We start from the raw sequence: 15,907 nt of genomic DNA, 5'->3' as shown, positions 1-15,907 counted from the left end.
AGACTGGTCCAACTCATTAGAAGGGCTTTAAACTAAAATTGAGGAGGGAAGAGTGACCAATCATTAGAATCTCTAGAACACAAAACCAATCACAAATCCCAAGAAATGCACATGATCAAAGATAAAAGCTCTCCAGAATCTATATGGGTCAATATAAAAGCAAAAAAAAGGAACATTGCCATAGGGGTATACTACAGGCCACCCAACCAATCAGAAGAAATAGATGGACTCTTTGCCAACCAGTTAACAAATGTATGTACAAAACATACCACAGTAGTAATGGGAGACTTCAACTACTTAGATATCAGCTGGGAGACAAACTCTGCAGCGAGCAGGAGATCAAACAGATTCCTAACCAACCTAGCCGACATCTTTGTCATCCAAAAGGTAGAGGAGGGAACTAGAAGTACAGCTATACTGGACCTAATTCTTACTAATAGAGAAGAAATGATAGAGGGAGTTGAAGTTGCCGGAACCTTGGGGGAAAGTGACCATGTCTTACTGGAATTCAATATCATGCAAACACAAGCAATAGAAAATAATTCAAGCAATGTCTTAAACTTCAAAAGAGCTGATTTTACCAAACTCAGAGAGAACCTAGGAAATATTCCATGGATGAAAATCCTAAAGGGGAAAACAACTCAAGAAGTGTTGAAAACTCTGAAAAATGCTATCATAAAAGCCCATTGCAGCACAATGCCACTGAAAAAGAAAAACAAGAAAGTCAAGAAGAAACGAGCATGGCTGCACAAAGATCTCTCAGACAAACTGAAAGACAAGAAGGATAAATACAAAAAATGGAAAGAGGGAGACATAACTAAGGTTGATTATCAACAGACAGCCAGAACATACAGAGACCAAGTCAGGAAAGCAAAGCCTCAAAATGAACAAAGGCTAGCAACACAAATCAAGGACAATAAAAAAGCTTCTTCCAACATATTAACAAGAAAAAAATCAAGGAATCTGTATGCCTGCTAAAATGCGAAGATGGCAAGGACATTACAGGCAACAGGGAGAAAGCAGAGCTGCTTAACTCATACTTTGTGTCAGTCTTCACACAAAAAGAAACTACAGCCCAAAACACCAAAAAAACCCCACTGCAAAAGACATACCAGAAAGAAAAATTAAAATAAGCAAGAAAATGGTAAGGGAGCACCTATCCAACCTTGATGAATATAAATCACTGGGACATGGCAGGCTACATCCCAGAGTTCTGAAAGAGCTGACAGACATTATCTCAGAACCGTTGCACCAAATCCTCCATAAATCTTGGAGCACAGGAAAAATACTTGAGGATTGGGAAAGGGCTGATGTAATCCCCATCTTCAAGAAAGGAAAAAAAACGGACCCAGGAAACTACAGACCAATTAGTTTAACATCAATAGCTGGGAAAAACCTAGAAAACATTATTAAAAAGCAGATATGTGAACAACTAGAAGCAAACAAAGTCATAGCTAGTAGCTAGCACAAATTTGTCAAAAATAGATCATGCCAATCCAATCTCATCTCATTCTTCGATAAAGTGACTACACTACTAGACCAGCGAAACTCAGTGAATATAGTATACCTAGACTTCAGTAAGGCATTTGACAAGGTAAATGCAACTTACTCCTTGGTAAACTAAGAAAAGGTGGGATAGAAAACATCACTACCAGATGGATCTGTAACTGGCTAGCAAACCTTACTTGATGAGTAATCCTCAATGGCACTACATCCACATGGAGAGAAGTAAGCAGTGGGGTACCACAAGGTTCTGTCTTAGGCCCAGTACTCTTCAATATCATTATCAATGACTTAGATGAGAGAATAGAAGGGGAACTCATCAAATTTGCAGGTGACACCAAACTAGCAGGAGTAGCCAACACCCCAGAAGACAAACTCAGGATCCAAAAAGATCTTGACCAACTTGAACAATGGGCCCTATCCAACAAAATGAGTTCCAATGTAGAGAAAAGCAAAGTCTTACATTTAGGCAGGAATAACCAAAGGCACAAATACAGATTGGGCGAGACCTGGCTCAAAAACACTGTGAGAGGGACCTTGGAGTCCTAGTGGACGATCACTTGACTATGAGCCAGCAGTGTGCAGCAGCAACAAACAAAGTTAACACAATCCTGGGTTGTATAAACAGAGGCATAGAATCAAGATCACGAGAAGTACTATTACTGCTTTATAAAGCCTTAGTAAGACCACACCTAGAATACTGCAGCCAATATTGGTCACCATACCACAAAAAAGATGTTGAGAGGTTGGAAAAAATTCAAAGAAGAGCAACTAAGATGATCAAAGGCCTGGAGACTAAAACATATGAAGAACGGCTGCGGGATTTGGGTCTGGCTAGTCTACGGAAAAGAAGAAATAGGGGAGACATGGTAGGAGTTTTCCAGTATCTAAGGGGCTACCACAAGGCAGAGGGAGCCAGGTTGTTCACCAGAGCACCAGATGAAAGGACGAGAAACAATGGTTGGAAACTGACCAAAGAGAGAAGCAACCCGGAACTAAGGACAAATTTCCTAACAGTGAGCACAATCAACCAGTGGAACAGATTACCCCCAGAAATCATGGGTGCTCCACGATTGGATATTTTTAAGAAGAGACTAGACATCCACCTGTCTGAGACAATACAGGTTCTCCTGCTTGAGCAGGGGGCTGGACTAGAAGACCTTCAAGGTCCCTTCCAGCTCTATTCTATTCTAATTATACAGTATTTTCTTTTAGGGCACTAAACCACTGCAACCTTAGTTCAGGCTCCTCTCATAATCTCCCAAACCAAGAGCAACAGAATAAAGGAGTGCTACACACCTTGTGGTGGGGAATGAAGAATTGACTCAATCTTCTTTTTGAGGATAAGAACAGATTTTTCTGTTCGTGGTAAAGCATGGGATGAAGTCTCTTTACGGAAGGTTATGGTCCATAATGTACTACATTTATCCAGTGCAGTGTGATATATGTTTTTTCCCCCCAACTTTCCAGTCTAGGGCTTAGAAAGAATGACTACCTCAGTCACCTGCTATGCCTGAAAAAGGACCAGAACTGGTTTTCTTCTGGTACAAGTTCAGTACTTTTAACCACTGCATTTAACTGGAGAGAGCCATCCATTCACACAATCAAACTTGAGTTCTGTGAGCTATGCCGAGAGATACACTTTACCAGATATATAACCATACATCAAGGAAATCAAGGAGCAGTACTGCAATATGCATACAGTGCAATATTTTAATATGGCACAGATATAAAAACAGAAACAATAAAGCTTCTGAACAAAAAATAACAACTGAAATGACTACCCAAACTGGTTCTGGCTATAAACTCTGAACCTGTTCTGTTCTTGCCTTCACCAATCTGTTTCCACAACTATGGAATCTCCAAACCTTGGAACTTTCCACCAAGACTGGCAGGCCAAGCTACTGTTATATTAACAGGAGCATCCCCCCCAGTCATTAGCACTGATGATGTTACCTAGTATGGTAATGAAATGTCTGCAAGCAAACAACTAAGCTCAGAGAGTACCATGGACTCCACAGTCCAACTCTATGCTACAGACATTCTCTCCTATTGACAAAAAATATTTCCTGCCCAATCTTGTGCCATGAGGACTTTGCTGGATTCAACCTAATATGTAAATATTAGACCTGCTCATTCTTCAATTTCTCCATAGCCTAGATGTTTATTAATCCAGCCTTTCCTGTAAATTAGTGACTCAGAATCTGTGTTATTTACAGAGTGGAACAGTTTTTTTAATTTTTGCCACTGATAACCCAACCTGAATTTTCTGATTATCCAGAATGTTATTCTTCCTCCTTCTCCTGTCATTGCCTAGGATTGGCTCACTTCCCCAAAATGAGGAAAGCTCTCCTACTGTTTGTTCACTTACTCATTCTTTATTTTAATTTATATTGGAGAGTTCCACTCAAGAGTCCTTGTTGTAGGATTCATTCTTCTCAATCTGTTATCTGAATATGGAGTATTTTAAAAGAATACCAAGTAATTAAGTAGAGCAGCAGCTGTAACAGGTCTCATTTATAAAGAATAAAATGATCATAATAGAATTGCTTTGGATGAAGAGTGCAGACTTAGCCCAACTAGGAATGAATAAAAGGAGGGGGAGCAAGGGAGGGAGGGAGCGAGGGAGGGAGGGAGGGAGGGACAGAAGAAGGAGAGGAGAGAAGAAGGGGGTGGGGAGAGAAAATACATTCTTCAACAATTTATGTCTTTCACCAATCTGTTTCCACAACTATGGAATCTCCAAGCCTTGGAACTTTCCACCAAGACTGGCAGGCCAAGCTACTGTATATTAACAGGAGCATCCCCCACAGTCATTAGCACTGATGATGTTACCTATTATGCTAATGAAATGTCTGCAAGTAAACAACTAAGCTCAGAGAGTACCATGGACTCCACAGTCCAACTCTATGCTACAGACATTCTCTCTTATTGACAAAAAATATTTCCTGCCCAATCTTGTGCCATGAGGACTTTGCTGGATTCAACCTAATATGTAAATATTAGAGCTTCTCATTCTTCAATTTCTCCATAGCCTAGATGTTTATTAATCCAGCCTTTCCTGTAAATTAGTGACTCAAAAGCTCTGTTATTTACAGAATGGAAAGGGTTTTTTGTTTTTTTTGCCACTGATAACCCAACCTGAATTTTCTGATTATCCAGAATGTTGTTCTTCCTCCTTCTCCTGTCATTGTCTTGGATTGGCTCACTTCCCCAAAATAAGGAAAGCTCTCCTCCTACTGTTTGTTTATTTATTCATTCCTTATTTATCAGTGTATTGTCATTTTGAAATAAAATGAATTCTTGAGTCTAGTTTATACAAAGGGAAATTACAGTATTTAGTGCAAAGGGATATCCATTATCAGAGGCCACTTGGGTGAAAACTACTGATGTAAAAGCTGAAAGATTGATACGTAGATTTTTTTTTTGACAAACATCCAAATAAGCCTTGGAGAGATTCCTAATTTTAATTCTCTCTCATTTGCAGGATTTCTCTTTTTTCTAGGGGATCCGACTGTCAATTGAAGCCATTTTCCCTTCATTTTTGGTTCCCACAGAATTTTTTTTTTGGGGGGGGAGGAATGAGAGTTTTATCTTAGACATAACAATAAATTGTTCTGTGGGACCAAGGTCATTGCTAACTGCATTTTGGTGGGCTGTAACTTTAGTTTGAAAGCTCACACAAGTAGTTAATTAGGGAATGTGATTTATGACATACTACTGGTTTGAGAAGTTTCACTTGGTAACTTTGTAGCTTTGGATGTGTGTGTATCAGTCTTGGGTTCACTTTTGAACTTGCCGATATTATGTACCCAAATAAATATGTTCTTTAAGGAAACATTTTTGCCTTGGAGTTCTTTTTGTTGGTCTCATCTATCAGAACCATGACAGTTACCTAGTATGGTAATGAAATGTCTGCAAGCAAACAATCAAGCTCAGAGAGTACCATGGGCCCCACAGGCCAGCTCTAAGCTACAGATATTCTCTCCAATTGACAAAAAATATTTCCTGCCCAATCTTGTGTCAGAAGGACATTGCTGGATTCAACCCAATGTGTAAACATGCTTCAGTTTCTCCATAGCCTAGATGTTTATTAATACAGCCTTCCCTATAAATTAGTGACTCAGAAGCTATGTTATTTACAGAGTGGAAAGGTTGTTTTTTTGCCACTGATAACTCAACTGGAGTTTATTGATTATCCAGGATGTTATTCTTCCTCCTCCCCCTGTCATTTCCTTGGATTGGCCCACTTCCCCCAAATGAGAAAAACTCTCTTACTGTTTGTTCATTTGTTCATTCCTTATTTTAATTTATATTGGAGAGATCCACTCAGAGTCCTTGTTATACGATTTGTTCTTCTGAATCTGTTATCTGAATATGGAGTATTTTAAAAGAATACCAAGTAATTAAGTAGAGCAGCAGCTGTAACAGGTCTCATTTATAAAGAATAAAATGATCATAATAGAATTGCTTTGGATGAAGAGTGTAGACTTAGCCCAGCTAGGAATGAATAAAAGGAGGGGGAGAGAGGGAGGGAGGGACAGAAGGAGGGGTGGAGAGAGAGAATACATTCTTCAGCAATTTATATCTTTCTTTTTAGACTCAACATGGTAATGTGTATTAATTTGTAGCTACATTCTGGATGAAATCCCAGTTCTGAGAAAAGGACTTGATTATTCAGTCACTTAAAAGATCTGGCTGAAAATGAAGAACTTAATTCTGGGTGAGATCATTCGTGGTTTCGGGGTGGGGTATCATCAATACGCTGATGATACCCAGCTTTTTCTTTCCACCCCGAACCAACCCAGTGATGCCCTCGATGTGATGTCCCATTGCCTGGAGGCGGTCCAGGTTTGGATGGAGAGGAACAGGCTTCGACTCAATCCCGCCAAGACTGAGTGGCTGTGCATACCGGCATCTCGGGAGAACCAGTTTTGTCCATCGTTAACTATGGGGGGTGAGGTGTTACCCCCCGTTGATAGGGCTCGCAACTTGGGCGTCCTCCTGGATTCACGGCTCAGTTTGGAAGATCATATAGGAGCCGTGACCAGGGGGGCTTTTGCCCAGGTTCGCCTGGTGCGCCAGTTGCGGCCCTATCTGGACCGAGATGCCCTACGCACAGTCACTCATGCGCTCGTGACCTCCCGGTTAGACTACTGCAACACTGTCTACATGGGGCTGCCCTTGAGGACCACTCGCAGGCTTCAGCTGGTGCAGAATGCAGCCACGCGAGTTGTGATGGGAGTCTCCCGATACTCCCGTGTAACACCTCTTCCCCGCAAGCTGCATTGGCTTCCAGTTGCCCTCCGGGTGAGATTCAAGGTGCTGGTGATGACCTATAAAGCACTAAATGGCATGGGTCAGCAGGGAGCACCTGCTGCCAGCATCAAATTCCCATCGTCATGTGCGCTCCCATAGGGAGGGCCTCCTTAGGGTGCCGCCGGTTAGGGAGTGCCGGCGGGTGATCCCCAGAGGGAGGGCATTCTCTGTGGGCGCGCCTGCCCTTTGAAATGATTTACCTGTGGAACTCCGGACTGCCCCCGATCTGCGTTCGTTTCGCCGGGACCTGAAAACCTGGCTTTTCGATCTATCAGGCCTGGACTGAAGGTGTTTTAAGCTTTTTTAAACATTGTTTTAATTGTTTGGGCTATAATTAATTTAATTCATTTTAATTCTATTTTATCCTAATTTTATATTGTCTTTTATATGTTACCCTGTAAACCGCCCTGAGTCCTTCGGGAATAGGGTGGTATAGAAAACTAATTAATTAATTAATTAATTAATTAAATAAATAAATTTTCAGGATGTAGAAAGAATAGTGATTTCCTGACAGTTAGAACAATTAAATAGTGGAACGGTTTGCTTTCAGAAGTTGTGGGTGCTCCATCACTGAAAGTTGTTAAGAAGAGACTGGACAACCATTTGTCTGAAGTGGTATAGGTTTTCCTGATTGAGCAGGGGGTTGGACTCCAAGGTCCCTTCCAGCTCTGTTATTTTGATATTCACCAAAGTATAGATCATTTCTTGCCAGCATGACAGCAAATTAACTGCAGTCATGATTTAAAATGAAAACAAAATGTAAATAACAGCAGAATTAACCATTGGAACAATTGATTGGTGTTTTACCAATGAGAAAACACTTCCTCATATCCAGCTATCAGGATAAAACAGTCAAAGAGTCAAAGATAGATTTTATAGAAAATGTGGACTTATTTTATTGATCTGAATTTTTCAGTGGTTATTTCAAAAGGAGGAGTTTGGCAATCCTAGGATTTAACGCAGACAATATGTGAGTTGTATTAATATCACCAGTGTAATCAAGCAACGAATCAGTGAACACCTAGAGGCAAACAAAGTCATTACCAAAAGCCAACATGGGTTTGTCAAAAACAGAACATGCCAGACAAATCTTATTACATTCTTTGACCAGGTAACAAAATTAGTCGACCAGAGGAATGCTGTTGATATAATTTACTTGGACTTCAGCAAGGCATTTGATAAAGTAGACCTCAATGGAACTGCATCTACATGGAGGGAAGTGTGTAGTGGGGTGCCCCAGGGTTCTCTTCTGGGTCTAGTGCTCTTCAACATCTTCATTAATGATTTGGATGAGGGGATAGATGAGGAACACATCAAATTTGCAGGTGACACCAAGCTGGCAGGAATAGCCAACACTCCAGAAGATAGACTTAAGATACAGAAGGATCTTGAGAGATTTGAACATTGGGTGCTATCTAACAAAATGAAATTCAATGGTGAAAGGTACTACATTTAGGCAAGAAAAATCAAATGCACAGGTATGATAGGTAGTACCTTGCTCAATAGTAGCAACTGTGAGAGGGATCTCAGAGTCGTAGTGGACAACCACTTAAATATGAGCCAGCAATGTGCTGCAGCTGCCAAAAAAGCCAACCCAGTGCTAGGCTGCATTTACAGAAGGATAGAATCAAGATCACGTGAAGTATTAATACCACTTTACAATGCTTTGGAAAGGCCATACTTCGAATACTGCATCCAGTTTTGGTCACCACAATGTAAAAAACATGTTGAGACTCTAGAAGGAGTACAGAGAAGAGCGACAAAGATGATTAGGGGACTAGAGGCTGAAACATATAAGGAACTGTTGCTTGAATTGGGTATGTCTAATTTAATGAAGAGAAGGACAAGGGGGGGACATGATAGCAGTGTTCCAATATCTCAGGGTCTGCCACAAAGAAGAGGGAGTCAAGCTATTCTCCAAAGGACCTAAACGCAGGACAAGAAGCAATGGATGGAAACTAACCAAAGAGAGAAGGAACCTAGAACTAAGGAGAAATTTCCTGACAGTTAGAACAATTAATCAGTGGAACAACCTGCCACCATAAGCAGAGGGTTGGACTAGATGACCTCCAAGATCCCTTCCAACGTTATTATTATTATTATTATTATTATTATTATTATTATTATTATTATTATTATTATTATTATTATTATTATTATCTATGCAGTGCAAATAGATGATAATAACAATGTCTTGGCTTCTAAAAAACCCCTGATATATTTGATAAACTTTGTATGAAAAAAACTGCTATAGTTCCCAATATTTCTCAAAGGTTACTACCTTTCTGAAACATTTAAGAAAACATTTTTTAAAGATAATAAAGTTGAAACTTGGCCTTCAATTTTAAATTTTGGAGTTACAAGACCAATGACCAGTTGAGTGAAGAGTAATTGTAATCCCAGATAATGTACTCAGGAACTATAATAATAATAATAATAATAATAATAATAATAATAATAATAATAATAATAATAACAATAACAACAACAACAACAACAACAACAATAATAATAATAATAATAATAATAATAATAATAATAATAATAATAATAATAATAATAATAATAATAATAATAATAATAATAAAGTTGGAAGGGACCTTGGAGGTCATCTAGTCCAACCCCCTGCTCAGGCAGGAAACCCTATACCATTTCAGGCAAATGGCTGTCCAGTCTCTTCTTTAAAACTTCCAGTGTTGGAGCATTCACCTCTTCTGGAGGGAGGTTGTTCCACTGGTTAATTGTTCTAACTGTCAGGAAGTTTCTCCTTAGTTCTAGGTTGCTTCTCTCCTTGACTAGTTTCCATCCGTTGCTTCTTGTCCTGCTTTCAGGTGCTTTGGAGAATAGCTTGACTCCCTCTTCTTTGTGGTAGCCCCTGAGATATTGGAACACTGCTATCATGTCACCCCTCACCCTTCTCTTCCTTAAACTACACATACCCAATTCCAGCAACCGTTCCCTATATGTTTTAGCCTCCAGCCCCCTAATCATCTTGGTTGCTCTTCTCTGTACCCTTTCTAGAGTCTCGACATCTTTTTTACATCGTGGTGACCAAAACTGGATGCAGTATTCCAGGTGTGGCCTTACCAAAGCATTGTAAAGTGGTATTAGTACTTCACTTGATCTTGATTGTATCCCTCTGTTAATGCAGCCTAGCACTGTGTTGGCTTTTTTGGCAGCTGCAGCACACTGCTGGCTCATATTGAAGTGATTGTCTACTAAGACTCCGAGATCCCTCTCACAGTTACTATTATTGAGCAAGGTACCGCCTATACTATACCTATGCATTTGATTTTTCCTGCCTAAATGTAGAACCTTACTTTTTTCACCATTGAATTTCATTTTGTTAGATAGTGCCCAGTGTTCGAGTCTGTCCAGATCCTTCTGTATCTTAAGCCTATCTTCTGGAGTATTGGCTATTCCTGCCAGCTTGGTGTCGTCTGCAAATTTGATGAGTTCCCCATCTATCTCCTCATCCAAGTCATTAATGAAGATATTGAAGAGCACTGGGCCCAGAACAGAGCCCTGGGGCACCCCACTACACACTTCCTTCCATGTAGATGCGGTTCCATTGAGGACCACACGCTGAGTACGGCCTGTCAGCCAGCTACAAATCCATCTGGTGGTAATGCTATCTAACCCACATTTTTCTATCTTATCAAGTAGTAGGTTGTGATCTACTTTATCAAATGCCTTACTGAAGTCCAAGTAAATTATATCTACAGCGTTCCTCTGGTCTACTAATTTTGTCACTTGGTCAAAGAATGTAATAAGATTTGTCTGGCATGATCTGTTTTTGACAAACCCATGTTGACTTTTAGTGATGACTTTGTTTGCATCAAGGTGTTCGCTGATTTGTTGTTTGATTATCTTTTCCAGAATCTTCCCAGGTATTGAGGTCAGGCTGATAGGTCTGTAGTTTCCTGGATCTATTTTTTTCCCTTTTTTGAAGATGGGAACTACATCAGCTCTCTTCCAGTCCTCTGGTAGTTCCCCAGTGCTCCAGGATCTTTGAAAAATATAGTTCAGTGGTTCTGAGATCACATCTGCCAGTTCCTTGAGAACCTTGGGGTGTAATCCATCTGGTCCTGGTGATTTGAACTCGTCTAGGCTGGACAGGTGCTCACTTACCATTTTCTTGCCTATCTTAACTTGTGTTTCTATTCTGTTTTTTATGGCACTGGTTTGGGTAGGTTGGACTGTTTTTTCCCTTTGTGTAAAGACAGATGCAAAAAACGAGTTAAATAGTTCTGCTTTCTCCCTATTGCTTGTCACCTTGTTGCCACTTTCCCCCACTAATGGACCAATCATTTCCTTAACTTTTTTCTTGTTTTTTATATGTTGAAAGAAGCATAAAAGCTTTCAACTAATCAATAAAAGTTAAATCAGGCAGCAATATTTGAATATTTAGCAAGATTTTGAGGCAGTTGTAGTATGTAGGAAGAGGTTAGTTCTACTTACATCTCTGTGTAAATATTAGACTTACGGTTTCTCAAATTTTACCAAACAGTAGTTGTTCATTAACTTTATCTATATAAAATGAATTCTCCTCTATGTTTCTTTCCATTTCCAAAATGGGAAAACAATTGTTTGCTCTGTGGCTGGCTTTGTCTTCACAAATTCTATTGACAGATGCTTTTAGCTATCAGGTACTTGCCTTTGTTGGTGCTTAATTGTTCATTGAAATATGAAAAGAATATACATGCCTGAATTTTTAATGATTCAATTAATTTTACAGGTTGAAAGTTAAAACCAATAGCTAACTGAGAAGAACTAGACTTAGACCAAGGGAAGATGAGTTGCACTGTAACTGAACATGTTGTTTAGAAATGGCACCTATGACTTGTACTTGGATATGTGTATTATTAGTGTAAAGATGTAACTGAAGGTGAATAAGAGCAGATTAACAGGGGAATTTGTTGTCCCTCAGAGAGGTTGTGGCACCTCATTTAAGGTGCTCAAAGGAGGTATGTGAATTTGGATTCCCTCACCAAAGTGGGGATTGAACTCAGGCACCAAAATGCTTCTAGCTCTTTGATTCTAAGTTCAGCTTATCAGTTGGTGGAATGAGAGTTTGGTGGATTTTGAGCTTTATCTGTTGCCCAAGTGAATAAGGATATTTTGCTGGAATCCTAGCACTTTGGAATCACCCTTAGTTTGGATCCATTCTCAAGGGCCAGCAGACTCCAGAACTCGATTTATTACAAGTTCCTGTAAAGTAATGCAAGACTTCAACCAAGCAAATCTCTTTTCTTGATGTGTGGCAGCTCTTCAGAGTCTAAGAGCAGCCCAGGCTCCCTTGCTGGGAATATTTTTTGCCTCAATGTGTTTTTCATCCTTCAGAGACAGGAGCTCTCCTTTCTCTTGCTTGCGGTAAATAATCCCTATGTCCTAAATCAGAAGCTGCAAAGGCAAACACTTTTGGAAGGAATGGAAAAGACTGAGGTTTAATAATGCTCCAAACTGAGTGGTCTCTTAAAAGTATTAACATGAGATAGATTGAAAAGCGAAAGAGACGTTGATAGTTTCCAAAGTTCTGCAGAAGACTTTTCCCATTCATTTTCACTTTTTATAACCACAAAATGTATTTCTGCTACATCTAAGTACGGTGACTTCTTATAGTTAGAAAAGACAGTGTTATTGACAATTTCATTTTTGCTCTGCTATCCCATCCTCAAAAGGAACCTCTGAATAGAACCTTACTCGACCTCTAGTTATATCTAAATGTATATATTTCAGATTATGGAGAAATAGCCTAAAGCAGGTCAACTAGTGGGTATCCACAGGGGAAGGTTCAAAAAAGTCAATTGGCAGCACATCGGCATGACTGAAGGCCCACTTGTTGTACTGATGAATATTCAAAGAACAGAACTTCAATAACATAGCTGCACCCTTAACTTTAAAAACAACAACAACAAAAAACCTTTGTGGATATCCCTGCAGATATCAGGATCCTAGGCAGAAATTCACACCCATTCAGCTGCATGTACAGGATTTGAGATAGTCTATAAGAAAAGCCAAGTCTTTAAGCCAATTACGACTTTTAAAGAGATATCAATTGTTAAATCAATCTTTACTTTTTAAACAAGTTGTTTAAGGAAAAGGGAAATGAAAAGGGAAATGAATTCATCAATGAGATTTTAACTTTCTTAAAGAGACTCAGTTCAGACTCTGTACAGGGAGTCCTCAACTTACAACTATTCATTTAAAGATGGTTAGAGTTATGATGGTGCTGAAAAAAGTGACCTATCGTCTGTTCGTGAAATGGTTACTATTGCACCATTCCAGGATCACAACGTTACAATCTGTGACCTTCCTAGCCAGATTTGCTTAATGACTGTAGTAAAAATGGTTGTAAAATCGTGTCTGGTTATGTGATAACTCCTTTAATGACTGTATCACTTAGCAACTGAAATTCCAGTCCCAATTGTGGTTGTAGGTCAAAGGTTACCTGTACACTATTACAATATTCTACACTTTTAGAATTCTATTCTAATCTATTCTGTAATCATGAGTGGGAAATATCTGGCTATGGTTTATTTAAAAGTTACTAAGCAAGGAGACCTTTGAGCAGTTTGTTGTGTACTGGGATCGTTGAGACATTGAAGAGGTGAAAGTGGAAAGTAACAGTACATTTATTGAGTTAACACAGAAGTGGCTCTAACAGCCACTTTGACATCTATTTATACGGATCGCCAATAGGCGGCAGCCAATGAAACCAGAGCAACTTTTCCTGCTCAAAACACAAGCTTGCAAAGTAGTGGACAGACAGTTAAGAATTTCAATGAATACAATAGTTAACCATTTATAACTGCCCATATGAATTCACTTTAATACATGACACAGTTCATGTGCCAAAGACAGCCAGCCATGTCCTGAGAAAATATTGAAGACATAAATGCTATGCCTTTTCTCCTTGCATCCTGTAACACATTTTTGCCTTAACAGTCTGCCAAGCATCAATCTTGATTACTTATTTTATTCTTTATTGTTTAGGACAAATACAAAATGCAAATATAAGCATAGAGATGCAGGGAAGGCCCATGTCTTAAGTAAACACAAGATAAAGATGTCCCTTGTGGCTGATTTAGGATATCAGGACAGAGCAACCCAATTTGTAGGATGTGGGCAGGGATGGGTAGATGTTCTTTTAGGAAGATGCAGATATTTATGGAATTTTCTTCTGTGGGTGCCAGAGAAAAAAATCTACACTTCTGAACATTTCAGAATTGGGAGGTGGCTGTTGATAGGCTACGCACAGCAAACTAAATCAAATTCTTACAATAGCAATTTTTTTCAGCAAAGTGTCATATTTTTTATAACATTAGACAACCCATGTCCGATTGTGATATTCCTTCCTTCCTTCCTTCCTTCCTTCCTTCTTTCCTTCCTTCCTTCCTTCCTTCCTTCCTTCCTTCCTTCCTTCCTTCCTTCCTTCCTTCCTTCCTTCCTTCCTTCCTTCCTTCCTTCCTCCCTCATTTCCTCCTTCTCTGTCATTATCTGCCTGCCTGCCTGCAGCACTGAAGCAGCCATAACTTCCTCAAATTTCATTCCATTAGATGCGTTTTGTCAGTCAGCTGTTTTGAAGAAGCTTGGTTCAAAAACTGTTGCCTTATAATTCACCATTTCACTCAGGCAAAGATCATAACAAGAGTTTTAGTAACATATAGGTGTTTTAAATAATATATTCAAACAATATTAAACAGTTTAATAATTTAAAAGAATGAGCTTGCATTTTTATTACAGCAAATTATCATATCAAAAATTGATTTATGTCTGTTTATTATAAAAGTTCTGACAAAATGTGATCTACTGGAGAAGGAAATGGCAACCCACTCCAGTATCTTTGCCATGAAAACCCCATGGACAGTACCAAAAGGCAAAAAAGATATCACGCTGGAAGATGAGCCCCTCAGGTCAGAAGGTGTCCAATATACTGTACTACTGGGAAAGAGCAGAGGGCTAGTACTAGTAGTGCCAGAAAGAGTGAAGTGACTGGGCCAAAGCTGAAAGGACGCTCAGCTGTGGATGCATCTGGTTGTGAAAGTGTAAAGTAGCGTGGTCGCACACAGAGACGGACACTCAGCTGGGTAGTAACTTCTTTATTGAGGTCAGGAACGAAGCTAGGGAAAGGGGGTTACCTGGCGTATCTTTATACCTGCCCAGGTGAATACCATCCAATGGATTCAAACCTGGGATTCCCGCCAGTGCAGGTGACCAATAGATTTAAACCCTGGCTTCCCGCCAGAGGTGACCAAGCCCAGGGGCTGTCAGGCTTTGTTCGAACCAGGCTTTCCCGCCAAAAGTGGTTATAGCCTGGAGCTGTCCAGCCCCCTGCTGTGCTGACATTCTGTGTATGCTTTTAGTCGCATACACTACACCCCTTCCCCCATAGTGAGGTTTTATCCCCTTTCCATTCCTTCTCTCCAACTATATACAGTCTTATTAACTATATACAATTTGTTACATTCTATTAATTACTTTGACATTTCCACCTTCCTCCCCCCTTAGGAACGCACATAGTCAGAGAGATAGCTTGGAGCCTTGTGGGCCCTGCTTGACCGTCTTAGGAAACAGGAGACAGCACCGGTGGTGTGGTGCTGTCTCCTGTTTCTCCTGGTTGCTGTAGAGGTGGTGGATTGTGGTGTGTGTGTGTGTGTTGCTGTTCCAGGGGATTGTGTGATGCTGGGGTTTAGTTGGCTGCTTTGATAGTATTGCTGTGCCCTTTCTTCATTTGTGTTCAGTGTTTCCCTGTCTCCACTGCTGGTTTCCTGCCTGGTGTAGGGTTGCCCTTGTGACCCTCTGGTAGCCCTCCTGGATGCTTGTGTTGATGATTCCTTCTCCTCATCAGACCCCAGTGTGTCCTCAAAAACCCTTTCAGGAGCCCTTTTCCTTAGCTGGTCCAGATGCCTTTTCCACAGGAGTCCCCCCTCCACCCTTACCTTGTAGGACAGGGGTCCTGTTTGGTCTAATATTTGCCCTGGCTCCCATGGGTGACCTGAGCTATAGTTCCTTGCCCAGATGGAATCCCCAGTGTTAAAATCTTTCCTGATATTTGGGGTCCCGACGTCTGCTGCTACTCTGT

General features: G+C 40.1%; 1 protein-coding gene across 1 annotated transcript in view; it reads left to right on the top strand.

Moving 5' to 3' along the window:
* Positions 1-11,396: 11,396 nt before the first annotated feature.
* The window catches only part of LOC308662913 (inter-alpha-trypsin inhibitor heavy chain H4-like), a gene marked incomplete at both ends in the record, with an annotated part of 49,396 nt that continues 44,885 nt past the window's right edge, over positions 11,397-15,907 (top strand). The window contains one exon of the mRNA XM_081319057.1: positions 11,397-11,471. Within this exon, the coding sequence (XP_081175183.1) occupies positions 11,397-11,471 (75 nt within the window). The remainder of the gene's footprint in view (positions 11,472-15,907) is intronic.

Source organism: Vipera berus, assembly GCF_964194415.1.
Source record: "Vipera berus genome assembly, chromosome: 2".
Lineage (NCBI taxonomy): Eukaryota > Metazoa > Chordata > Lepidosauria > Squamata > Viperidae > Vipera > Vipera berus.
Note: the sequence above shows the minus strand (reverse complement) of the source record. Positions and strands in the feature narration are given on the sequence as shown.